The 27,267-nt window shown below is 40.3% G+C and overlaps 2 protein-coding genes across 2 annotated transcripts; one reads left to right on the forward strand and one right to left on the reverse strand.

Annotated features, from left to right (window-relative positions):
- Positions 1-155: 155 nt before the first annotated feature.
- Positions 156-8,755, reverse strand: flt3 (fms related receptor tyrosine kinase 3). The gene is made up of 24 exons (XM_041066194.1): positions 8,671-8,755; positions 8,098-8,180; positions 7,241-7,395; positions 7,027-7,151; positions 6,770-6,881; positions 6,524-6,630; positions 6,112-6,293; positions 5,892-6,030; positions 5,586-5,763; positions 5,318-5,418; positions 5,056-5,170; positions 4,741-4,937; positions 4,523-4,635; positions 4,300-4,432; positions 3,854-3,958; positions 3,655-3,765; positions 3,394-3,550; positions 3,103-3,215; positions 2,817-2,932; positions 2,536-2,658; positions 2,311-2,422; positions 2,118-2,217; positions 1,232-1,337; positions 156-1,031 (listed from the first exon to the last, which is right to left on the reverse strand). Exons 1-24 carry the CDS (start codon positions 8,708-8,710, stop codon positions 816-818), a joined length of 3,039 nt encoding a protein of 1,012 aa, XP_040922128.1. The 5' UTR covers positions 8,711-8,755; the 3' UTR covers positions 156-815.
- Positions 8,756-9,562: 807 nt separating this feature from the next.
- pan3 (poly(A) specific ribonuclease subunit PAN3) lies at positions 9,563-23,054 on the forward strand. The gene is made up of 18 exons (XM_041065817.1): positions 9,563-10,226; positions 11,175-11,296; positions 11,599-11,671; positions 11,773-11,843; positions 11,988-12,132; positions 12,420-12,637; positions 13,074-13,178; positions 13,269-13,326; positions 13,754-13,915; positions 14,292-14,408; positions 14,795-14,896; positions 15,962-16,127; positions 16,247-16,334; positions 16,521-16,660; positions 17,653-17,782; positions 19,741-19,805; positions 19,907-20,045; positions 21,037-23,054. The coding sequence occupies exons 1-18, from the start codon at positions 9,887-9,889 to the stop codon at positions 21,175-21,177; spliced, it is 2,382 nt and encodes a 793-aa protein (XP_040921751.1). The 5' UTR covers positions 9,563-9,886; the 3' UTR covers positions 21,178-23,054.
- The last annotated feature ends 4,213 nt before the right edge of the window (positions 23,055-27,267 follow it).

Below are 27,267 nucleotides of genomic sequence, written 5' to 3' on the forward strand. Positions count from 1 at the left end.
TCACAAGGTGATTGAGGGGAAGAGGATAGCGCTAACAATTATTATTTATATTATTCATGTTTTTATTAAAATGTCTGACCATGTCCATGTTAATGTGTAATTGCAAACATATTATCTCCTTTATCCTAATCATTATGAAATATAATTTTTAGAATTATAGGGTCCACCAGTGTTTTATTTAATAAAAGTATATTTTATTTCAGGTATATAATGCTTAAACTTCTCATTACACTGTTAAAGAATACAGAAAAATATAGAAAGCTTGGTTAAAAAAACATAAAGTACCAAAACTGTGTTTAAACCGCTCTGAACTGCTGATGATACACAATATTTTAAGGGAAATGCTTATATTGCCACATGGTACCAATGTAATATATGATACAATCTAAAACCAAAAAATGGCCAGTTGCACCAGTGAATAAACCTAATGCAGATAAACAACTCACAGCTCACAGCTTATGTCTTTACAATAGTCCTGAGAATATTTGGGCTCCTTCTATGAAACCCGTTTTTCATTTTCAGTGGCACAATGAAAAATGACAGAATACAAAAATATTGTATTTACATCCAGGCCACATGATCATAGTATTTTGCTGAAATTGGAGATTAATGCATAATGAAAAATCATGTTATATTACTTATAACATCACATTAAGTATATTAAATACATGCTACATGTTTTATTATGTTAAATGCCTGCATTTAAAAAAATAAAATAAAACAAGCACATTCTCCTGTAAATCCTAATGCTGCATAAATGTTTCATTTACAGATAAAATGGTTTGCACATCAACAATGCTTTCAGTGATAGGTGATCACTCTGGATCAGCTGGCTTCAGAAGTTTCTCATCAGCCGCCACAGTATCCGAGTCACACATTTCTGCTTTGCTTTCTTCAGTTGCATGGGCTTGACAGTAGTCGTTGCCTGACTGCGTCTTGTTCTCGTCCTGTTTTGTCAAGGCAGAACTGTCCAAAATGGCTGCTGCATTTTGGTAGTCGCTGGAGGTCTGGTCAAGCATGTTGTGGTAGAGCTGAAAGAGGAAGGAAGTTGGTTTGGAAAAGGAAGGAAATTTGGAAATAATGCCACTTTGAGATCAGATATGGTATTTACATTCTTTGTCCAGTGAGGGAAGGGAAAGGTTAAATCTGTGCTTCTGACAGACTGGTATTGCTACATAAGTGTTTGAGTGGGCTCTGTACAAAATATGTTGACCTCGTTCTACAGGCCTACCTTCTCCTCTCTGTCTGCCAGCTGTTCACACATGAAGGACACCAGTTTGGAGAAAGAAGGGCGATTGCAGGGATCCAGAGCCCAACACTTACACATCATCCCATACCTGGAGCAGAAAGACAAGCAAAAAGGATATTTATGCATAGCTGTCATAGTTAGAAAGACTTAAGATATTCATAGATCCATCATATCTAGAAGTTAAGGGCAGCTGGATATGTAGCTGGAAGCTACTGTATTTCTTTGGTCTGGAAGACAGTTGTGGAGGAAATATGCAGATTTTTTTACTTAGGTAAAAATAAAAGTAGAACAGTGTAAAAATACTTTAATACAAATAAAAGTATTCTCAACCAAAGCTGACTGAAGTATGTTGTGATCAATGTTGCTCATGTATTAATGTGTAAGTTGCACTTTACCGATGTAATCTGGTCAAGGTGGAACTAGTTTAGTTAGTTAATTTACAGTTCACATTTCAATCTCTGACAGATGATGAACCTGTTTAAAATAATGGTTTTATCTTGAAAAATGGTGCATTGTTGTAATTGTGAAATGTAAAACTTAATTTTAATATACTGTTTGATTTGCATTTAAAACAGGCTGCACTGCAAAAAAAAACTTTTTTTGTATTAACATAACTAAATAATGGTAGCGAAATAAAAAAAAGTTTCCTTTTGAAATGTAGTAAAGTAGAAGTATAAAAGTATAATACTGAGGTAAAGTAAAAGTACCTAGAAATTGTTCAGTGCAGGCACAATCTATAGCAGTACAGACCTACATCAGCATCCATCAAGATTTATATTTATCCCATCTCATGTTGTTTTTTAGTCCCAAATACTATGTCCATTTACTGGATAAACATGAGGCTTGTATGCAGACTGAGGACACCTACACAGACTCGTTGGCGTAGTATGGACACTCCATCTTAAATCCTCTCTCAATCATTGAATAGAATGCATGATCCACCTTCACTCCGGGATAGGGAGTGACACCTAAAAAACACAAAGGAGATTTAATGTTTCGTATTGTGGAGGGACTGATTTTAAATGTGCTGCTCGTGCAGAGTACTTGTCTGTGAGAGTTACCAAGTGAGAAGATCTCCCAGAGCAGAATGCCGTAAGCCCAGACGTCACTCTTCATGGTGTACATCCCCTGAAAGATGCTCTCCGGTGCCATCCACTTTACTGGTAAACGCACCTGGAGCACAGCAAAGCCATGTTGCCCACATAATGTAAGGGAAGTGATACTAGACAGACAGGACCGAATTCAGAATGATGTAAAACAAGCAGCAGTCTCAACATTTCACATACATTTCCTCTCACAACGTAGTTGCTGTCGTTGTCGATGTCCCGGGCCAGCCCAAAGTCACCGATTTTCACCAGTCTGCCCTTTGTCACCAACACGTTTCGAGCTGCAAGGTCTCGGTGGATGCACTGCAGATACACAGGACCAGTTACCAATATGTTTACTTCTATCACATCACACAAATCCAAAACTGTAGTTGGACATGATGAACTTGAGCACAAATAATTGAGGGCTTGACAGATCTAACTGTTGACAGTTTCCACTGTGTGGCCCGTTTGTTTCTTACATTCTTGGAGGAGAGGAACTCCATGCCCTTGGCCACTTGGAAAGCAAAACTCAGCAGGTCATCAAAGGTCAGGGCTTGCAGGTCCTCAGTCTGATCATCTAGGTTGTCATAGATCTCTGAGTTTGCAGATAAAACAAGTTGAGTCAGGATCAGTACAGATGTGTGGGATCTGTTACTCCTGCTCAAGCAGATCCCATTTTCACTTCAATTAACTCTTCATGTAGATATTTCAGTTTATCTGTTGACAGCATGTATGTTCCCTTATCTTTAGGTAGTATTTTCTGACCTTCATAGTTGTCCATATCTATGGAGCTGAGGGTGAGGAGGGCGATGTCCTCCTGCCCCATGGTGGTAGCGCAATGCATGGGCACATAATCGTCCACTATGGTTTTTGGCTCACTGTGAAAACAAAAACATGATGTGAGTGATATTATAATCTTAAACCAGACTTCCAACAGAATAATTTTACAAATATATCTGTACCTATATAGAAATTTTTTAAGTTTGATTTATCCCGTGTTGAGCTCTTTGCTAAAATATCCCCAATACTGCTCCTGCTGTTTGTTCATGTTCCCACCTGGAGCTTTTCAGAGGCTGCAGGTTGTGGTAAATGCTGCTGAAACGGTCCTTGCTGAAAGCATCGGTCACAGACTTGTGGTAGCGCTCACTGTTGTTTTTTAGGTAGTTCAGCATGTCTCCATAACAGCAGTACTGGAAAATCAGGTATATAGGTCCTGTATGAGGAAAGCAAATAATAATTAGCATTAGGTATCAATTCAAATTCTCTGAGAAAACCCAGTTAGTTGTGCATGTGTGTAATTAGCAGTAGCAAGTGTACCTGTGTCTGTGCATGCACCAAGCAGGTTAACAATGTTGGTGTGGTGACCGATGTGAGTCAGCATCTTGAGCTCTGACATCAGCGCCTCCTTCTCCATCGTCTGGTGCTTCTCTGCAGGATCAAACACCACATCAGCCTCTCAAGTGGGGTCCATAACATTTTGCATTTCACTCCTGGAGTAACTGTATGAAACACATACCTTTAAGCATTTTGACAGCCACCTGCTGGGAGACTCCAGGCTTGTTGATGCCATAGGCTGTAGCTTGAACCACCATGCCAAAAGCCCCAGAGCCAAGTTCTGTACCTGTGGATGACACAAATGACACAAGTATGACTTTATTTTGATTTTTTTTTTTTTTTTTTTTTTTTACATTGACCTTTCTTGTAACTTTATTGGCACATTATAATGACACTCAGAACAGTAACAGAAAAAGCAGTTAAAACTAGCTCCACCTAGCTTTACTTTTTATACTTAAAGTAAATTCAGCTTCTAAGACTTTTGTACTTTTATTCAAGTGGGATTTTAAATACAGGGCTTATTTTTACATTGTTGGAACTTTTACTGGTACTTTTAAGTGAAGGATCTGACTAGTTTGTCCACCACTGAACTGTAAAATCGTGTCTCATTTTTGGTGTAATTCATACCCAGTTCCAGGTTCTCCCTGGGAAACTCCCATTTCCGGTCGTATTCAAAGTCCTTGAAGTTGATGTAGATGTAATCATTGTCATTGGGTCCAACCATCTGGATCATCTGAAGCTGGGGCTGATACTGGGGTTTCTATTGGAAGCAAAGGGGGTTGCAGTTATGTTTTCATGTGTCTGTGCTTGCATGCCTTTGTTTGTGTGTGCGCCAATATTTAATACATACCTTCTTTTTGACAAAGTGCACGAGCACCAGACTGACTACTGCCAAAGCCAGAATCAAGACAAAACAGCCTACTTTCAGCAGCATGGGGATGTTGTTGTCAGTATTTGGAAGACCTAAAAACAGTGATGAATGAAGAATGGTTTCTAATGACATCAGTGTCATCAATAGACAAGAAAATGTCATTGAATAATTTTGTAATGTAAACTAGATTTTGCTACCTCTGGAGAACTCGTATGAAGCTTGGTGGTATACTTGGTGACACCAGGAGCCTAGTGAGTTTGCAAGGCAAAACTTTAAATGGTGTCCCTCCACTTGGTTTCCTCTCAGTAAACTCTTGATTGTTTTGTTGCAGGAGACATCTGTGTCTGTTTGAAAGGTGTCTGGGATCTCTTTCCAGGAAGAATCTGTTTCACAGCTGCAAAGAGACAAAGAATGTGGACTTGAAAAAAACATCTGAATTTGAGCATGTGTCTGTATTTGCACACCAGGGCTATAGTTCTCTCTGAACTGAGAACCTCTGACAGTAATCATACCTGTCATTGGGTAAAGAACAAGACATCCAGGTATAATTTGCTGGTACAGGACTCACAGCCTCAAAGGTGAGGGTATCATTAAATGGGTTACCCATGAAAAAGAACTTTGGTGTGTCTGAAACAAAATCAGCAGAATAAGAAGCTTTGTACCATTTAAAATATAACTGAAAAATAATGTTTAGAAAAATGTTTTCAAAGTGATATGATTATGCAGAGGTTATATTATTAAAGATATATCAGACACACAATACATCTCTCTTACCAGCAACACACACTGATATAGTTTTTGTTTCTTTTCGTCCTCCAGCCTCCAAATGTAACTTGTAATCTCCTGATTTGAGTGGAACACATAGCTTCACAGTCCTGAGAAAACCGTGTCATAGTTAAAAGTCATGCCTTTTTAATTGTATGTTTGCCAACATTGTTCATGAAAGACCTTTGTGTTTTTTTCATTTCTACATGCTGATAGCCTTTTCTCAACATTTTTAGACGTCCACTGATAAAAGTTGAGAGACACTTCATGGAATTACCTGTGTTTTGTTACCCACTCCTCCCTTATGCATTTAGTATTATTTCCATCAGGAGTCTCCCAGTAACAGTGCTGTAGCACAGGATGGTAGGAAACACTGGCCTGCAAACAGGATGTGGGTGCATCCTGAGCTGGTAAAATCTTGCTCTTATCCAACTGGACAGAGAGGAAACCTTCGGCTGAGGCAATACAAGAATAAAATCAGTACATGTACAAGTGGTGCAACTGAGTCTAAATACTACACAGAAGCAAGAATAATTCAGAGTTGCACACACATACAGAATAAAATTAAATTAGCTCTACTAACCCTGGACCTGAATGTAGACAGACTTAGTTTTGTTTTTTGGACTCCTGCAGGTATATGTTCCACTGTCCTCCACACTAACTGATTTGATGAACAGGTAGGCCATCCAACTTTGGTCATGTGAGTCATTTTTAATGCAGATCTGGAGGAATAATATATAGTTATTATTTGAATGGGGACGGTCAATACAAGACATTGTGAAAATGAAAAAAAATGACTCTACCCTCTCCTCAGGTTTAGAAGAGCACACTAGTGAGGTGGCAGCCAATGTTTTGCCGTCTTTCTCCCACACAGGTGACGGAGACAGTTTGGAGACTGTGATTCGGGAGCGAAGCAGTAAAGGCTGACCAGGTTTCACAGTCACATTAGAAACCTCATCCTTTGCCACTGACTCACTCTCTAGATCTAAAACACACAGGAGGGCATTCAGTCACACAACAGACATAACAGTCAGTTCTTTTTTTCTATTTAAATAGTTTACAATGGCATGAGTAAGTAGAGATAGTCCCTGGGCTGTAAACTGCTTTTCCTCCAACCTTAGCAGGTGGCTGAAGCCCAAAATTGAGCAAATCAGCTTACTTTGGCAATCATTTATTAATGATGTATTTAATTAATATGTTTAAGTATTTAATTACCATAGTCATACAGCTGGGAGCATTCTTGTCCTTCAGCATTAGTAGCGCAGCACATCACTCCTCTATCAGGATATCTGGAACTTGATATTGTGCCCCCATCTTTGTTTCTATTTAGGAGGAGGAGAAACATTATTATTCAGAAAATTATGCCATAGTGAGATGTTTTTTGGTGAAGTTAGTATCAATAGACTACAGTGTTATGAGCTAAACAGTCTGAATTATGCATACAAATGGAGAACATCTTACCCTGTCCATTTAATTATGGGCTTTGGGAAGCCCTTAGAGGTGCATTTGAAATTGGGGGACCTATAAGGCCTGTTTACATCTGTCAGCGTCAGCTGTGGTTTAGCGGGACGCTCTAGAAAAAAAAAATTAAGTAAATTGTTTTAGTAAATAGTTTTGGTACGACTGATTTAACAGCATCAGACTGTCTAGTGTTGGTTTGCTGTGTTACATGCTGACTGAGAATTGTAGAGAGGTGATAAGTGAGCGCTATTACTCACCATTTGGGACATGAACAAACACAGTCACTGAGGACCTGGTCCCGTTGCTCGTTTCACATCTCAATGTACATTCTCCAGAATCAGACTCAGAAAGCACTGGTATGACCATCGGGTCACTGCTAGTCCTGGTAAGGTGTATGAAAAAGCCTCAGTCTAATTTTAGTACCATAAAAAGGTGAAACACACCTAAGTACACTTAACAACATTCACTTACCCTGTCATTGCTGAGTCTTTTCCTCTGATCCAGTGACAGACATCATCTGCGCTGAAACCCTCCATTGAGATGATGAGTTTCTTACCAAAACGCACATCTATGCTTACGTACTGATCAGATGCATTCAGATAATGAGCTGCCACAAAACATACCACCTGAAAGACAGAAGTCATCATGTAATGTCTCGCACTGAGTAGAATTCACTGTGGCAGAATGAAACCATTAACTATTCATTTCTGTTCTGATAAACAGAAATGAAACAAGGAAATTTTGTGAAGCTTGTGCCATTTCCCTCACTGATGTTTTACTCTTCACTTTTGTTTTTCTGTTGCTAATTGAATCATGTACTCCACCAACTATTCACAGTATCTTTCTTTGGTGAAAAGACAGTCGCGCTTGGTGATACTCATGCTCACAATATATGCCAGACTTTGTAAAAACGTATATTAATGTGGCATTATATTTTGTAATACCTGCAATCAAAATCTAATGTATGCCCATCCCTGTCCCTTCTACAATATAGCTACCTTAGTGTTTTAAATTTATCGCTTCATGCACATTTTAGTTCTCTTTACATGTACAGCCACTGGAGCTTCTGTTTAAAGGCAGGAGAAAACTTATTATAATAAGACGTTTTTTCTTTAGTCAGAAGACTACCGTGTTAGTTAAGCATATTCTGAATTAGGCATACAAATGTAATGGAGAACATCTTTCGCAGACCATTTAATTAAAAAACAAAAACAAAACAAAAAAACAAGAATTTTATAAATCTTTAGTAACTCAAAATGATTAGTACACACGTATTATAAATTTGAGCTGTTCAGTTAAAGCATAGTAACAATCCTGTTAGCTATTACCTCCTGACTGGGAACACAGGTCTGGTTCTGTGCGGACACCGCATCAGAGCAGAGAGTCCCGACAGCACACAGCAGGAGAACAGCTTGAAAAACGGACAATTGTTATTTTATTTCAAAAGTTATCATATCATGAAAAATAGATAAATAAAAACACAACAACAACAATAACAATAACAACAACAACTGAAAGAAGTATGCATGCAAAGATGAAAAGTCTAATGGAAACAAGTTTTAGAATCACTAACAGCACTTTAACGAAGATAAATTAATTGCTTTGTTTATGTTTTTCCACTGACTTAATTTAAAGCTATGCGCAGTACAGGCCTACCCTAATTTAAAAAAACTGATTAAGTGTGTGTATGTATATATATGTATACGTATACATATATATACATACACACGCCTACATCGATATATCTATATAAGCGTATGTATGTGTGCATACATATACATATATGTATACATACACACGCCTACATATATCTATATCTATATAGGCTATATGCAGAATTTCTGCTCACTCTGAGTCTACATTTCCAGGAACTGTGTCCACAGATCTGAGACGCAACTCACCTGCTATCATATTTCTCTGCCTCCGCATTGATGCTTTCATTCTTTTTGTCTGAATCACATTCTCATTACCACATCTGACGGCAAAACGTTGTTGTGCAAGCCGTTCAAATACTGTCTAGAGAAGTTGTGACGTTGTTTAGTCACGCCTGTCGTAGTCGTGGCCGTCAAGCCATCCACCCCCAAATTCACCTCCACAGTAAGCATGATTTGTAATGCACGTGAAATTCCTTCATTTTTTTATTATGACAAAACAATAACTCAACATTTCTTCTGAAAACGGAGAGCACTGAAAGAAAAGTCAAATCAAACCGCAACACACTGAATATGAATTCGTGTTTGAAATAATATAGAAACATTTTGTTGTTTGGTTTGCTGAAATTTTCAAAGGAGAATACACGTTGTAAAAACTTGTCAAACCGAAAAATAATTGTAAATGCGCTAGATACAATCGATAATGTCTAATATAATAATAATAGGGAATATCTTAATATAGGAGATAAAATATAAGACAAACACAACAATGTACACTGAAGTTTATTTTTTCATTTCTTGCCTCGTACGAAGCCTCTCAAATATTTTAAAGTGATATTTTACAGTTCTAATAAGCTGTAAAATATCACTATATCAGCTATTTGAAGTTATTAAATGTAGCCGTAATATGTTTTAATTGGAAATAAAATGAATAACTTTAACCCAGTTGACCGCTGAAAACACAAACTGAAGAGCAGTGATCCTGCAAAACCTCGCTCCAAAAACAAAAACAAACAACAACAAAAGACTTTACTCCTTCAGCTGCGATATCTGTTTGCAATCACCAAGTGCCTCAAGTTGAAACTGCAGCCTGCATTTGAAGCAGGTAAACTCGAACGAGGTACCCACAATGCAAAGCTATGCTAGCTGGTCCCTAGCAGAGCAGCCTGAGTGCGAGCAAAAAACAACAACAGGCTACTTTGCGAAGAAGGCAGCTGCATGGATAACGACAACAACGACGACCAGGATTTCATGCATGAAATGATATTTTCTTAAACCAAAATGCATCCTAGCCTTATAATGTGAGAACTGTAGCGTCTTAAGCGTTTTTCACCAGCTGAAGTGATACTAATCCGTTCCTTTAAGTGGAAATTGTTTGCAGGCTAGCTGGCTAGCTCGCTAGCTATCTGCGTCTCTCTATGTTTGAGTGTCTTCCGGCAGCAGCGGCGGCGGCAGCAGCGGTGCCATGAACAGTGGACTCCCAGCTTCAGCTGCTCCGCTCGGGGGTGCCGGGATACCCAACGTCAAGGTGAAGTTTTGCCGATATTACGCGAAAGACAAAACGTGCTTTTATGGAGACGAGTGTCAGTTCCTGCATGAGGATCCGTCCATGGCAAGCCTGCCGCTGCACGGCAGCGGCGGTAGCCCCGTCCCGTTGTCCATGGCCGGGGGTGGCGGGACGCCAGCGGGGTATTCCCTCGGTGGTTCCGCGGCGGCCTGTCCGGGTGGCGGGGGAACCGGTGTGTCCAAGAAGAGCGAAACATTGGGACCTGCAGGCACATCTCTGGAGGGGCAGCTGTTAACCAGTGAGTAACAATTACAGCAAGACAAGGCCTCACACGGGATGGTTGACTGTGACTTTACTTTTGGGCCTTGTGGGGCTTTGTTAAAATTTAGCCCGAGGATTCACCGAGGCCTCTTCACCTCAAAACAACGTGGGTTACATTTCCCTGCCAAGCATGTTTCAAGACCCTCTATGTGCAGCTAGCGCGTACTGTTTACATTAGCTGTCCTGCAAAAATCTTTGCCTTCAGGTGGTGTTAGTTGTGATCGATAACAACATATAACATTAGCCATGTTGTTGTAGCTTATACAGAGGAGGCCTGTTGTGTTTGTGTGACAGCTGTGATTGGGCAGAAATCCGCGATCCACTAACGTTAGCTATTAGCCAGCTAGCTCTAGCTAAACTAGCGTTAGATTTGCCGCGCTAACTAACTTAAATGCGTTTGGCTTTGCCTTCTGGGGGATGTTGTCATTTTCAGAATTCGTGCCGTTTGGTTTACTCCGGTTAAATCTTGTTTATTTATGTGGACTCCAGTGCTGGTGTTTCCATGTAAGTTTAATGTTTGCTAACATTAGCGTAGCCGCGCTAACTGTTCAGTCAGAGGGCATTGTTTTTGCTTTGCATTGTGTTTTTAGAGCGTAAACAAACAAGGAATAACAAGGATTCACATGTAACTCAAGTGCTAAAAGCTTCCTACGCCCAATTTAATCTGGAAGCTTGGAAACCAGTAACCAAAAAGTTTGTTAGTCAAAGTTGTGTACTTGATATCGCCCTGTGTCTTTAGTAGCTCTCTGCAGTTGTGGAACTGTTTACATGCTCTCTAATGAGCTCTGTGATTGGCTAAGAAAACAGTAGTGTTTACACTAACATGAATCCTTGACCTTCTCTGTTAAAGTACAGAGTCATCTCTCAGTTGTGTCGGTCTAGGAACAAATATTATCTGCTAAACTTTCATTTCTCTCATCCACAGTCCCAGGGATGGAGGGTGCAACCCTGAGCGATGCCAATCTTACCAACTCTTACTTCAGCAGCAGCTTTATTGGGGTCAATGGGTTTGGAAGCCCAGCAGAATCTAAATACTCAATGATGCAGGTACAAGAGGGTATAGCTGTGGATATATAATCAGTGCAAACACAGACTGCTTTGAAAATTGATGTTGGTCTGCTTACATTATTTTTATTATGTGACTGTAAGTCCCTTAATAAACATAGACACAGCATTAGTTCATTAAATGTAAAATGCATGTAACTTTTTATATAGTTGGTTTAAAATGTTTTGCTTGAATTCACACATTTCATCATAACAGTAATATTTGGTGATAAGTTATTGATAAACATGAATGCACATTAGATGATGTTCAATAACACATCTGTTCTTGATGCTGCTCTCTTTAGCGAATGACTACCAGCAGCAGCTCTCCCAGTCTCCTCAACGATGGTGCCAAGAACTTCAGCCACAGCACTCACGGTAAGACTTCTGCGGAACTCTGAGAAACAGTAATCAGCACTCATCTACTGAATATTGAACACATCACTGCCCAAATCCTTATACTCTGTGGTCTTCCACAGATCCAGTGAACTCCCCGACATCCTCACTGTTCAGTGATTTTGGTGCTCTTAGCATTTCCCAAAGGAGAAAGGTGAGCACACAAGCATCAAAGTGTCAAAATTGCTTTAAAAATCAAAACTTAAGCATGATAACTTTAATTTCGGACTTTGTCATGTCTCTTAACATGAGTGGTAAACTTCATGTAATTCTTGCATGTTTTTTCTTGTGTCACCAGGCTCCTAATCCGACAGCAAGTGAGTTCATCCCTAAGGGAGCTCCACGTATGGCCACCATGGCTCAGTCCACTGTCCAGGCCTTCCCCTCACCTCTCTTCCCACATCCTGGTCTCAGCACTTCCACAGCTGCTGCACTGGCTCCAGGTGGGGTTTTGTTTTTAGTGAACTACCTGCTGAGAAATCACCCTCTTATATATGCTTTGCTCCACTTTTTACTGGCTCAGTTTTGTTTTTCATCTTTGGTGGGGGAAATTGTGTGGTTCAGCAAATTTGGGAATTCCCTCCTGAGTATTGCATCGCATGTGCTGCTGTTGAAACAAAAGCAGAACCGTTTTGCATTAGTGTTCCTTTCAGACATTTTATGTGATTGCAGCCAGTGAATTCTGCATGTATTATCTTGAAGTAATATTTCCTCTTGCCCTCAATTTTAGGTATGTCCTTGTCTGCGGGGTCTTCCCCTCTCCATTCCCCAAAAATTACACCGCACACCTCGCCTGCCCCTCGTCGGCGCAGTCATACCCCAAACCCTGCCAACTACATGGTGCCCACCACCGCATCTGATCAGGGCGCTCACATTATCCAGAAAGAGACTGTAGGGGGGACTACCTACTTCTACACAGACAACACCCCAGCGCCAATGACTGGGATGGTACGTGCTGCTCCCAACATCCTTTTCTGTATTTTAGTGTAGAAATACTTGTAGACTAAAGCTGCGAATGTACTACAGGACTTTAGAAGTTCTAAACAAATATACAAAGAGACTTCACATAGTGGCTTTTGCAGAAATGGGTTGTAAACTTCTGCATTTCAGTCTTTCTGCCTTTAAACACTTGATCTGATCTGAGGTTCAGATCAAGTTTTTTTTTTTCAAGAGCATTGAGTCCTAAATTTTGAACACTACGCTCCATTTTTTTGGCTTCTAATAGCATTGTTACCTGCCTAACACTTAATTCATATCCTGATTAGAGTATTGTTCCATCGCAGTCATTTGTATGTTTCTGGTTGGGGGAAAATAATACATGTATGATCATGCTGGTTTTCATTTCTCGATAAATAGGAAGCTGTTCTTTCTGGTTTCTTCACAGGTGTTTCCTACGTACCATATCTATCCCCCCACTGCACCCCATGTGGCTTACATGCAGCCGAAAGCAAATGCCCCGTCCTTCTTCATGGCTGATGAGCTTCGACAGGTATTACCTCCACCTTTTTCACCAACCATCCCCCTTGTCCTCTTCCCTGGAGGTCACGTCTGATGTGATGCCCTCTTGTTTCTCCTTTAGGAGTTGATAAACAGACATTTGATAACCATGGCTCAGATTGACCACTCAGAAAACCCAGGTAAAAGCTCTGCTCTGTCATCACAACAAATGGTTGCTATTGATTTGATAATTTTACAGTGCCTGCAGCAGAACAAAGAAGTCGTGCAATAAAGAAATGCTTTATTGACGTTCACAAGTAAACACATCTGCTTTGTGGTTCCTGTGGGTCTTTTTTTCCAGTTACCCATGGTTTTTTGTCTGTTGTCAGACATGAAATAGTGGGCTAAAACTGTAAACTTTCTAATTAGATTATGATGTAAGTGTGAAAACAGATCATTAAATTCATATTTTAGTGTTGGTTTAGTATTGGTCAAATCAAGTAATTGTTCATTTGGGCTATAACCTAGAACCTATTTAGAGGATCTTTGGATCTTATTTTTTTATTGCAAGAGTTTGTGCAGAAGTGCGTTTATTGTGTGATGTTTTTCGCTTCTGTGTTTGGACAGATGTACCGTCTGAGGTGGATAGCTATCACAGCCTGTTCCCCCTTGAGCCACTCCCTCCTCCTAACCGCATGCAGAAGACCAGCAACTTCAGCTACATCACGTCCTGCTACAAGGCTGTCAACAGCAAGGATGACCTGCCTTACTGCCTGAGGAGGATACATGGTAAAAAAAAAAAAAAGTCTTTCAAAGAAGCAAAAGGCAGATGTCACAAAACCGAAATAGTCACTGTAAGAAATGATCTAATCATGTGTTGACTCTAAAGGTGACATTATTTCAGTAAAATAGCAACAAGCTGGTTGACATAATTGTTTACTTCCAGAGCAGCCCAAGATGTTTTTGTTATACATGCATACACGCATATTTTCATGAAATATTGCTATGCAGTAAACACAGACGACTACTTTTACTTAGGAAAAAACATGAAACGCCTGGGATGTGACCCTGTTGTTATCATATTTAAAGGTGATGCAGGATGTTGTGAGAGTGTAATATTTCTAATTGCTTATATATCTGTTGTGTGTTTTTAAAATGTGTTCAGGTTTCCGCCTTGTTAACACAAAGTGCATGATGCTGGTGGACATGTGGAAGAAGATCCAGCACTCAAACTCTGTAACACTGAGGGAGGTCTTCACCACCAAGGCCTTTGGAGACCACTGTATGTATTTACTGTCATTTATGTGTGTATTACCTCTATGAATCTGGTACTTTTTGGGTGTTTACTCGTTACTTGGATCTACTTGTTACTGTGGTTTCTGCTTTTAAACTTTATGTAAAGTGGATATTAGTCACCAAAGTTGTTTTTTTTTTTGCAAGCAAAAGTTAGCAGGAGCAATGAAACACCCTGTTGGCTGATAGAAACTGTGGTTTTGTATTTAATGCTCCCATTTGATTGTCTCATGATGGTAAAGAAAAACACTTTAGGGAGTACAATATAGAACAAAATGGAAATAATTGGGTGAATAAAGTTTGTATAGCTGTTAAACTGTTGATGATCGTTCAGTTTTCTTAGCTCTAACACTTGTATACTTCTTTTTGCCCTAGCATTGGTGTTCTCTTACGACTTCCATGCGGGTGCAGAAACCATGTTCAGCAGACACTTCAATGACCCAGCAGCAGACTCGTACTTTACTAAAAGGAAGTGGGGTGAGTTAGCCATCTCTCCCTTCCTCCCTCACACTGAAATAGACCCAGCATCACTTCAGATGTCCCTCCGCTTCACACATTTCGAGTTTATTTACTTTTTGCTATTGAGGTCATTTACCTAGGTCTATTTAGGTGTGTTTTGTTTGCATGCATGCAGTTGTGCTCACATCCGATATTTTATGGCTTAGATTGTGTAGATAAAACCACTCCGCTGATCTTAAATAAGGGCACATTTTCCAAGAAATTTAAAGGTCTGAAACTGCTTTCGTGTCTTGTCTCTTGAGAGCACTGTCTTGAGGTTTCAAAGAGGATTTAAATGTTTGGAATATGTAAAGTACCCTTGTTTGTCAGTTGGCTTGCATGTGTCTGCATGAGACAGACATGGTGACTTGGAGGAAACTGTGGCTGAAACTGATCCTAGGGCAGGTGCTCTATGGCCTACCTACAAAAATACAAACAGAGGAAGCAAAACCATTCAGACCCTAGGATGTGTCTGATCTGTAGCAAACACTAATAACAAACCATATGTGTGCAAACTGTATAGCAGCAAGGTGTTTTCGAATTGGCTTCAGAGAAACGTGTTGGCCAGCTTCGATTGGTGTCAATTTTACACTGTGGCTTTGTTGTGCAGAACACACCCTAACACTCTGTTGCCTGAGTATCATTACTGAATCTCACATCGGTGGTAAGAATTACAGCCTTTTACAAGTAACACAAAGGTCTGCACACATAGTAAACCTAATTTCTGGGAACACTAACCTTCATTTCCTGTCATGCATGCTATTTATATTGGAACTGAAACAATGAGCAATTATTTCGATCATTGAATTTTGTAAAATATATTTCATTTCCTGACTGAGTAGTGAACATATTATAATTCAAGAAAAATAATCAGATTAGTTGATTAGGAAAATTAGCTCAAGTTGACTAGACACAACATTGAGAGACAGTTTGTCTTGAAGATAAGATTGTCGGGGAAGTTGACGACAGTTTGAGGTTTAGTTCATAACTGATGTCTAACCCTTCAGACTGTGTTTGCGTGATAAAGCATTTCTCGGTTTGCAGGGCAACATGAGCCTCCCCCACCACGGCAGCACGCAGGTCTGCTCCCCGAGTCTCTGATTTGGGCCTACATTGTCCAGCTCAGCTCGGCCCTGCGCACCATCCACACTGCTGGCCTAGCCTGTCGTGTTATGGACCCCAGCAAGATTCTCATTACTGGCAAGACCAGGTACACAGACACACACATATATGCATAAATATATCAGACGACAGCACATCATTCAGCATGATTAGACAGATGAATGTACCACACAAAGTTATAATTAGAATGTTCTCTTATCTCTACAGATTACGGGTGAACTGTGTTGGGGTTTTTGATGTCTTAACATTTGACAACAGTCAGACAAATCATCTTGCCCTAATGCCACAGTACCAGGTACTTTCTATGATGTTGTTTGGTCAATTTGGTTAATTACACTTGCAAACAGGTCACACAGTAGTTGTCCATCACATTCAAATAGATGTCTCAACACGAGAAGGTGTTGTTAAAGTGTTCCCTTTAAAATGGAAAGTCAGATCATTAACGTGGGTGTTTCTGTGATGTGTGTGTTTTCTCATATAGCAAGCAGACCTAGTGTCACTGGGCAAGGTGGTGCTGGCGTTGGCATGTAACTCCCTAGCTGGCATCCAAAGGGAGAACCTGCAGAAGGCCATGGAGCTGGTTTCGATTAACTACTCTTCAGACCTCAAGAACCTCATTCTGTGAGAAACATGCATGCATTATATTATTCAGTATAACAAGCTGTTTTAGAATCTACAGCAGTCAGATATACTGTACACCCATTCATTTTCTGCCATTTATCTGGGGCTTGGTAGTGTTGGCGGGAGGCTAAATAAGTTACGCCAGACATCCCTCTCCCCAAAAATGTTTTCTAGCTCTAGCTTGGGGATCCTGGGGTGTGTCAGACCAGAGGAGATAAATCTTTCCAGCGTGGTTTGGGTCTACCATGATTAATGTCTTTTTCCCAGAATGCAGATTGATTTATGCCGTCATCTCCCAACTCCAGTTCTGTAGTTTTGTGGCAGTAGTTGTGATTTTCTATCTGTACCTGATAGGAATTTTTGGATGAGTCCGTCTGCAGCACTATATATACATGTGTGGATGTTGGGTGCTTCTGCATTTTCTGCAACCTGAAGTCAGTACAGATGTGTGATCTGTTTGGGAGGGGCTGAGAATATGTCTGTGAAGACTCAGGTTATTGCATATTTATGCAATAAGTGAAAAGTTGAAGATGTTTAAATTTGTTAACTTCCAAACCCGAACCCAAAGGTGGTTCGATTAATCCACTGTACTTCTTTATCACATGATTTTCTCTGTGATTATACATGATCATACAGCCAACCAGTCTAATCTAATCTAAAACTACTCTTCTAATTAAAATAAGCATACCTGCTAAGTTAAGGCTTTACACCTGTATTGTTGCAAACACGTCTCTGAAAGCGTTTTAAGTCTGTAATTTTATAGTTTTAAACTCAGTTAAAATTAGTCTGAAACTGCCACTTAAAAATATAACTGTCAGATATTGCAGCTGTCTACATTATTTCCTTTTGCACATCAGTAGGTCAGAATTTGCATACGTTGTGAGACTTGAGTGTTAGCATTAAAATACAAGTTGTTATATGTAGTAGTGCAAGTGTGTTAACAGCTTTACTAACTCACAAAGTGTAAATTTTTTGTGTGTGTGTTTGTGCAGGTATCTGCTGACTGAACAGTCTCGCCTGCGCAGTGTCAATGACATTATGCCGATGATTGGAGCCCGATTCTACACACAACTAGATGCATCACAGATGAGGAATGATGTCATTGAGGAGGACCTGGCCAAGGTACGGGCAGGGCGAGACATTTATGTTCAGGAGTACTTTGAAAAACACACAAAAAAAACGGTTTTTGTGGCACTGAGCAAAAAAGCATGCAAAGGTACATGATTCAGTTATGTTCTTTTTAGGCTAACATTGCTGGGCGGTGGTCAGAAATAGGTTTAGTTAGCTAAGAGGGAAGTTATTTGCACACAGGATGTTGTATGGTATAGTGTAGGCTTTGCAGCCTCACATTGAATCTAGTTTCCCCATGTTGGAGCGTGAATGTGTGAAACAATCAAGCCTCATATCATCTGTCTTGCTCATGCCACGACTTCCCCTTTCTTAAACTCTGTACACATCCACCAAACCTAAGTGGTTTGCGTTTGTTGTCACCTCTACATGCAAATGGTGATGTCAGTTTCTGCCTTTTATTAGGTGCAGCAGGTCTTACAGTGAATTTTATCAAACCAATGCGCAGTTTAAATGGGAAGACGTCAGTAAAAAGAATTCACAGATCAGCTAAATTCCGAGATAATAAAGGTTGTGATAAGAAGAAGGTCTGAAAAATAGAGTATTTTTGTGGCCCATGGTGGGAGGGACAGTACGAGTGTTTCCTGTATATCAGGCCATCTCTGTATCATGTGTTAGCTGAATCTGTCTGCATGCAGGCAGTGCTGTTTACTTGATAGTGCACCTTTTTAAAAAGGGTTTAAAACATCATTTTTATTAACACAACAATCCATGTGATGAAGAAAATAATTTGTTTAATTTTTCACAAATCCTAGCTGTGTTTATGCTGTGGGTTGGTTTTCATGTTGTAGAGCGTTGTGGCTGTGTGATTGCAACACCACTGTTGTGTCAAGCTCCTAGCTGTGTTTTTAAGATTATGTTGCTCACTACAGTTATGTTTTTGACTTTTAAACTTCCATTTATTTATTCATTTTCAATTTATTTATATTTTACAAAGGGTATTTACTTTTTTGTGCAGGAATCAGGTTTTTGAGTTGACAGAAACAATAATCAGACTAGCAGATATAAGACCAAGGTTATGGGTTCCAGCAGCTGGCAGTTCTGTCCTACTGTGGCAGGAGCGTATACTCCAACACACGTTGGAGGAAGTCAGTCGTCTGGTCTTCAATAATTTTCACTTTTTCAACAGTGCAGAAAACGTTTGACAGGGTGAGACAGGCAAGAGAGGAGGAAGAGAAAGGAGAGGCAGGAGTAAGTTAGATCTGCAGAGACAAAAGGTAAGCTACAACTTGTTGACAGTCTGATGTGAAGTCAGAAACGTCAAGTTACAGGCGAACATCGTTCAGTGGTGCAGTGGCCGGCCCTCTAAACATTTGAATGAATTAGTTGATGTAGCTGTCTAAATTAGTCTGCAGTCTGGTGTTTTGATGTTTACAAGCTTTCTGAACTCATCAGGGGTGTTTGAGCAGACTGTCACCTTGTATTTCCATTAATTAACAATCAGAGGCGATACCGAAAACAGAAATGAATGTGTTTATAAGTAAAGGCAGCCTCTTCAGTTTTCAGTAAGGAGGAAGTGTCTGAGACCTGTGCGAAAACAGGGTCCAGCGTTGTCAAGTGACAGAGGTTTCAGTTTCTGACCGTGTTCCTGGCAGCAGTGCGTAGTGCTACCATTTTAAAGGGGTCCATTGTTTTTAAGGATGAATTCTGACATACACATGCTTTTTTCTTTGTAAATTTTTTTTTTTTTTTTTTTTTTTAATGTCTCAACCTCCAGCAGCAGAATAATGTCACCTGGTGCTAGTTTTGAAGTTTGTTACTTCAGGCCCATTTCAGTTTGTGAAAATAATTATATCTGTTGAACTGAAAGATATAGACCATTTCAGTGGTCTGTATTTTGTGCAGCTTCTCAAAAAACTACTACCATATCAGGGATGTTGTCTGCACGTTTTTCCTTGAAAATGAAAATATTTGGGACTGATGAATGGAAACCATTGTTTGCTTATTTGCAGGAGGTGCAAAATGGCCGTCTCTTCCGCCTGTTAGCCAAACTGGGCACCATCAACGAGCGCCCAGAGTAAGTGGAGTGTGTGTAAAGACCAATTAAAGACAATCAGGATGTTTAATTTGTGTTTCTGTGATTACTTGGTGACCATGTCTTCATCTAATGTGAATCAGGTTTCAGAAGGACCCGACGTGGTCAGAGACGGGCGACCGCTACCTGTTGAAACTTTTCCGGGATCACCTGTTTCATCAGGTGACAGAAGCTGGGACGCCTTGGATTGACCTCAGCCACATTGTCTCCTGCCTCAACAAGGTCAGTGAACTTTCCTCTTTTTATTTATTTATTTTTTTAATATAACTACACTGATGGTATTTGAATATATAGAAATTTGAGAAGTTGTCCTTAACAGTGAACTTTTAAATGTCTGTAAATAGCGTGTAAGTGTAAAGGAAGGAAAAGCAGCAGAATTTTCAGAACATATTCTAATGTTTCATCTGCACTGGCTGAAAAAAAATTGCGTGTATTTGCTGACCAATTGCGGAAGGGTGGCATAAAAGTAGGTCTGATCATTGACCTACTTCCCTTACAGACATTTAGCATTTGGCTAGCAGCTTGTCATGGTCTCTCAGCATTTTTGAACTAGTTTCTTAGGTCTTGTTCCACTTTGCTTTCCAGAGCTAACATTTACATGTACACAACATGTACATTTTATCAAACCCCAGCTTAACGTTCTTGTAGATTGATCACAAGTTGTTTTTTTTTTTCTTCTCACTTCCGTTGTTCCTCTTTGCACTATGTAAGCCCTTGTACGGCTTGTGAGATCAGTCAGTGGCTTCTACTTCTTCATTAGTTCCCGCATAACTTCACACTAACGCTAATAAATCCTCATGTTTATCTCAGATATAAAAGGTCGTCTGGGTTCACAGTAATCTTATTTGCAATCTACTTGCTTCAAATTAGCGCGGCAGCTAAAAAATATTTAGATTTTTTGACATTGATTAATATGCCTTAATTGTCTAGATTGTTTGCTAAAGAAAATGCAATTTATCACAAAATGTTGAAGACCCAATTATATTTTGAATACTGTAACACAAGATAAAGCAAAACAGGGCAAATTAGAGAACGATTGTCAAAATAGTTGCTGATTAATTTTCTACTTAAAATCCCTTAAAATCTTTAACCCAGGAAAGTCAAAAAAAAAAAATTGCTGATTTATTTTTTTTCCTCTTAAAAGTATTAAACCTGTGTGATTTCGTGCTCATGAAATATGCATTTAATGTGTTTTTTACCGTATCTTTCTTAGCTGGACGCGGGCGTTCCTGAAAAGATCAGCCTGGTTTCTCGGGATGAGAAAAGTGTCCTGGTTGTGACCTACTCTGACCTGAAGCGCTGCTTTGACAGCACCTTCCAGGAGCTGCAGGCTGCAGCTTCCGGCTCTCTGTAGCGCCCTCTTTGGGCCCGGGGTGGGACTGCCCGGACCTGGAGCACACTATTGCACTACAGCGGAGGACCAGGCTTATGGAGATGACATCAGCATGGTGAAGGCAGCGGGGCAGGGCTTCGTGAACCTCAGTCACATACACTGACCCTGTCCACCAGGATGGCTTTTTCTAAAGTGTATTTTTTTTAGTTTTCCTAAACCCCGCAGCTGAAAATCGAAAAACAAAAGGAAAAAAAAACAAGAAAAAGGAAAAATATGGAAGCTGTGACAAATGAGTCTGACATTTTTTTAGATTTGGGGAACAAAATGAGAAAAAAACCATGAGGTTTCGAACTTTTTTCCTGCTTTTATTGTTTATTTCTACAGTTGGGGTTTATTTTTCTGAGGAGGATGCACTAAGATTTTAATTTTTTTGTTAATTTTTTGTTATTTTTATGAATATGTGTCAGTGGCCTACAGGGTGTACAGAGAGAGCTAAAGCCACACACGGACATAAATACCAGAGCAGATACACAATTAAACAACAAAAAGAAATCCAGCTTTTTACTGACTGCATCTCTCTTCTGGCTGGAGACCATACCCCTTCATTCTGACGCACTAGGAGACGGGACACACCACTCAAGGCTTTCACTGGGGCGGGATGGCAACTGTTTAATGAAACGGTCCAGCCCACCTTTGCCTTGGTTGTTGGTTCCCCCTCAGAAAGGACAAACCACTTGGGTGGGTGGGAAGGGTTCTTAAAACTGGAAAAAAAATTTGATGACATTTCTGACATTTTAGTTCAGGAGGTTGTGGAATATCAGGCTCATATGTATGGGTGGGTGGGCTTGCGTGGACAGGGATTTGGGTTCTGGGGGGGGTGAGATGTGGTTTCTGTTGGCACTGAGGAAGGGGTGTCTTCTCCTGATGCTGTCTACCAAGTGTTTGTTACATATGCAGCAACCACCTTTGGTTAATGGACGCTATTGTGACATGAACTGCTCAAGGACGGGTCATTTTGGTTTGGCTGTCCAGCACTTGGGTTTAGCCCATGGGTGGGGCTTCTGGTGAGGTGGAGCCACAGCTGCCTCTTTGTGGAATGTCCTTATTTTGTCCCCCACCTGTCCTCCCGCCCCCAGCATCCCCTTTTTCTGTCTCTCTTACTCTCCCCTCTTCTTCCTCTTTTTATCCCAAACTTCACTTCCCCTCAGGGGGCCCGGGCCCCTCTACATTTGAGAAAAAGTGATGCTTTTTGTGATTTTTCTAGCTGGTTTTTCTCTTTGCTCAGCTGTTGTTCAGGAATGCATGATGGGAAATGGTAGGGCAACTCATTTTTGCCTCAACTCTTTGTTATTCTGTGGACCAATTCCAGCAGGGGTTTTGGGAAAGGGGAAAGGATGGAGGGCGAAGGAGAATAGGAACAGGGCACCAACAGTTTTTGTTTTAGTTGACTTTTTAAGATCATGAAATACAAACGTGCTGGAGACAAAGCAGTGGCGCTGGCTGTTGCACTCACTCGGATGGCTTGGATTTCTCTCAGGATGACGAACAGCTGGAGGGGCCCAGTGATTGAATGTGTTTGGCTGTCATTGGTCGCCCCCTGTCCAGTCAGATAGATGAGCTAAGTGGAGTGGGCGGGACGTCTTCAGATGGAGGTTTTAGGAAGTTTAACAGCATTGTGGAGAACATGCTGTGAGGGATTTTTCATGTTGCCCTTAAGCACAGTTCATATTCCGCTGGTGATTTAAATGAAAATTGTTGACTGAATGAATTTGGTGCAGACTTGCTTTACCCAGGAAAAAAAAAACCCAATCCAAGCTCTGTCAAAGCACTGTTGCTGATTCCTCTGCCTTCGTCTTGTTCTCTGTAGCTGTTGTTGAATGTGTGCAGACGTAAGACTGTAGAACAGCACGGTCACATGTATGAACCACAGTGTCTGATAAGAGACAAATCAAGGTGAACGGCAAATCAAGCGCAGTGTCTTGGCGGCAGTTTTACGTCTACGACGCCAAAGTTGTCATGGATGTTGATGTTCTGTTCTTGGGGGCAACAAACCTGCAGGGAGCTGGCTGTGTTAGATCACTATACTACTTCCTCTGTTTTAGTGAAATGAACAGACAAAAACACATTTGGTGAATGTGGTGCTTTAGAAAACCCTCAAGACATACACAGACACACAGCGATGCACACACATGCTCCCCCAACTTGGCCTACACAGTGTCAGTGCTCATATCACTATCTTCCACATCGTAACACAAACATGCTCCGGTTAATATTAGTGATAACGTTTTTTTCCTCTCCCACATCGACACACCTACAATCACCATCTTAGTATGTTTTATGCCCCTCTTGTGTTCATTGTCTCAAATTTTGCAATATTTGTGTGTACAGCAGTATTTTAATAAAGAATACCAAAACGAATACATGAAGGTTGTCTGTTTTTGTAATTAAACATGTTACAACTATTGATTTACATTTGAAGTATTTTATAGCATATATATACAATCAGGAGAACAATGCTAAAGTTAGCATATGGATTAGATTTTGCTACACTGTTAAATTATCAATCATCTTTAAAATTGAAATTCCTATCAGCTAGTCATCTGGACACTTTGAAGTTTGTTACTTCAGGCCCATTTCAGTTTGTGAAAATAATTATATCTGTTGAACTGAAAGATAAAGACCATTTCAGTGGTCTGTATTTTGTGGAGCTTCTCAAAAAACTACTACCATATCAGGGATGTTGTCTGCACATTTTTCCTTGAAAATGAAAATATATGGGACTGATGAATGGAAACCATTGCTTATTTGCAGGAGGTGCAAAATGGCCGTCTCTTCCGTCTGTTAGCCAAACTGGGCACCATCAACGAGCGCCCAGAGTAAGTGGAGTCTGTGTAAAGACCAATTAAAGACAATCAGGATGTTTAATTTGTGTTTCTGTGATTACTTGGTGACCATGTCTTCATCTAATGTGAATCAGGTTTCAGAAGGACCCGACGTGGTCAGAGACGGGCGACCACTACCTGTTGAAACTTTTCCGGGATCACCTGTTTCATCAGGTGACAGAAGCTGGGACGCCTTGGATTGACCTCAGCCACATTGTCTTCTGCCTCAACAAGGTCAGTGAACTTTCCTCTTTTCTTCTCTTCCTCTTTTTACTTTTTTTTTTTTTTTTATAACTACACTGATGGTATTTGAATATATAGAAATTTGAGAAGTTGTCCTTAACAGTGAACTTTTAAATGTCTGTAAATAGCATGTAAGTGTAAAGGAAGGAAAAGCAGCAGAATTTTCAGAACATATTCTAATGTTTCATGTGCACTGGCTGAAAAAAAAAGTGCGTGTATTTGCTGACCAATTTCAGAAGGGTGGCATAAAAGTAGGTCTGATCATTGACCTACTTCCCTTACTGACATTTAGCATTTGGCTAGCAGCTTGTCATGGTCTCTCAGCGTTTTTGAACTAGTTTCTTAGGTCTTGTTCCACTTTGCTTTCCAGAGCTAACATTTACATGTACACAACATGTACATTTTATCAAACCCCAGCTTAACGTTCTTGTAGATTGATCACAAGTTTGTTTGTTTTTTTCTTCTCACTTCCGTTGTTCCTCTTTGCACTATGTAAGTCCTTGTACGGCTTGTGAGATCAGTCAGTGGCTTCTACTTCTTCGTTAGTTCCCGCATAACTTCACACTAATGCTAATAAATCCTCATGTTTATCTCAGATATAAAAGGTCGTCTGGGTTCACAGTAATTCATAGAATCTTATTTACTACCTACTTGCTTCAAATTAGCGCGGCAGCTAAAACATATTTAGATGTTTTGACATTGATTAATATGCCTTAATTGTCTAGATAGTTTGCTAAAGAAAATGCAATTTATCACAAAATGTTGAAGACCCAATTATATTTTGAATACTGTAACACAAGATAAAGCAAAACAAATTAGAGAACAATTGTCAAAATAGTTGCTGATTAATTTTCTACTTAAAATCCCTTAAAGTATTTAACCCAGGAAAGTCAAAAAAAAAAAAAGCCTGGTTTCTCGGGATGAGAAAAGTGTCCTGGTTGTGACCTACTCTGACCTGAAGCGCTGCTTTGACAGCACCTTCCAGGAGCTGCAGACTGCAGCTTCCGGCTCTCTGTAGCGCCCTCTTTGGGCCCGGGGTGGGACGGGCCCCTCTACATTTGAGAAAAAGATGCTTTTTGTGATTTTTCTAGCTGGTTTTTCTCTTTGCTCAGCTGTTGTGCAGGAATGCATGATGGGAAATGGTAGGGCAATTCATTTTTGCCTCAACTCTTTGTTATTCTGTGGACCAATTCCAGCAGGGGTTTAGGGAAAGGGGAAAGGATGGAGGGTGAAGGAGAATAGGAACAGGGCACCAACAAGTTTTTGTTTTAGTTGACTTTTTAAGATCATGAAATACAAACGTGCTGGAGACAAAGCAGTGGCGCTGGCTGTTGCACTCACTCGGATGGCTTGGATTTCTCTCAGGATGACGAACAGCTGGAGGGGCCCAGTGATTGAATGTGTTTGGCTGTCATTGGTCGCCCCCTGTCCAGCCAGATAGATGAGCTAAGTGGAGTGGGCGGGACGTCTTCAGATGGAGGTTTTAGGAAGTTTAACAGCATTGTGGAGAACATGCTGTGAAGGATTTTTCATGTTGCCCTTAAGCACAGTTCATATTCCGCTGGTGATTTAAATGAAAATTGTTGACTGAATGAATTTGGTGCAGACTTGCTTTACCCAGGAAAAAAAACCTCAATCCAAGCTCTGTCAAAGCACTGTTGTTGATTCCTCTGCCTTCGTCTTGTTCTCTGTAGCTGTTGTTGAATGTGTGCAGACGTAAGACTGTAGAACAGCAGGGTCACATGTATGAACCACAGTGTCTGATAAGAGACAAATCAAGGTGAACGGCAAAATCAAGCGCAGTGTCTTGGCGGCAGTTTTACGTCTACGACGCCAAAGTTGTCATGGATGTTGATGTTCTGTTCTTGGGGGCAACAAACCTGCAGGGAGCTGGCTGTGTTAGATCACTATACTACTTCCTCTGTTTTAGTGAAATGAACAGACAAAAACACATTTGGTGAATGTGGTGCTTTAGAAAACCCTCAAGACATACACAGACACACAGCGATGCACACACATGCTCCCCCAACTTGGCCTACACAGTGTCAGTGCTCATATCACTATCTTCCACGTCGTAACACAAACATGCTCCGGTTAATATTAGTGATAACGTTTTTTTCCTCTCCCACATCGACACACCTACAATCACCATCTTAGTATGTTTTATGCCCCTCTTGTGTTCATTGTCTCAAATTTTGCAATATTTGTGTGTACAGCAGTATTTTAATAAAGAATACCAAAACGAATACATGAAGGTTGTCTGTTTTTGTAATTAAACATGTTACAACTATTGATTTACATTTGAAGTATTTTATAGCATATATATACAATCAGGAGAACAATGCTAAAGTCAGCATATGGATTAGATTTTGCTACACTGTTAAATTATCAATCATCTTTAAAATTGAAATTCCTATCAGCTAGTCATCTGGACACTTTGAAGTTTGTTACTTCAGGCCCATTTCAGTTTGTGAAAATAATTATATCTGTTGAACTGAAAGATAAAGACCATTTCAGTGGTCTGTATTTTGTGCAGCTTCTCAAAAAACTACTACCATATCAGGGATGTTGTCTGCACGTTTTTCCTTGAAAATGAAAATATATGGGACTGATGAATGGAAACCATTGCTTATTTGCAGGAGGTGCAAAATGGCCGTCTCTTCCGTCTGTTAGCCAAACTGGGCACCATCAACGAGCGCCCAGAGTAAGTGGAGTGTGTGTAAAGACCAATTAAAGACAATCAGGATGTTTAGTTTGTGTTTCTGTGATTACTTGGTGACCATGTCTTCATCTAATGTGAATCAGGTTTCAGAAGGACCCGACGTGGTCAGAGACGGGCGACCACTACCTGTTGAAACTTTTCCGGGATCACCTGTTTCATCAGGTGACAGAAGCTGGGACGCCTTGGATTGACCTCAGCCACATTGTCTTCTGCCTCAACAAGGTCAGTGAACTTTCCTCTTTTCTTCTCTTCCTCTTTTTACTT

Source organism: Toxotes jaculatrix, chromosome 20 (genome assembly GCF_017976425.1).
Source record: "Toxotes jaculatrix isolate fToxJac2 chromosome 20, fToxJac2.pri, whole genome shotgun sequence".
Taxonomy (NCBI): domain Eukaryota; kingdom Metazoa; phylum Chordata; class Actinopteri; family Toxotidae; genus Toxotes; species Toxotes jaculatrix.

Excerpts from the sequence above, each read along its gene's own strand:
- flt3 (XM_041066194.1), bottom strand. The coding sequence starts at position 8,710 with ATGAAAGCATCAATGCGGAGGCAGAGAAATATGATAGCAG. Across the intron at positions 5,764-5,891 it reads TGTCTACATTCAGGTCCAGG|CCGAAGGTTTCCTCTCTGTC; the intron begins GTTAGTAGAGCT and ends GTATTGCCTCAG. Across the intron at positions 4,636-4,740 it reads TTCATACGAGTTCTCCAGAG|GTCTTCCAAATACTGACAAC; the intron begins GTAGCAAAATCT and ends CACTGTTTTTAG.
- pan3 (XM_041065817.1), top strand. The coding sequence starts at position 9,887 with ATGAACAGTGGACTCCCAGCTTCAGCTGCTCCGCTCGGGGGTGCCGGG. Across the intron at positions 11,844-11,987 it reads GCATTTCCCAAAGGAGAAAG|GCTCCTAATCCGACAGCAAG; the intron begins GTGAGCACACAA and ends TTGTGTCACCAG. Across the intron at positions 12,133-12,419 it reads AGCTGCTGCACTGGCTCCAG|GTATGTCCTTGTCTGCGGGG; the intron begins GTGGGGTTTTGT and ends CCTCAATTTTAG.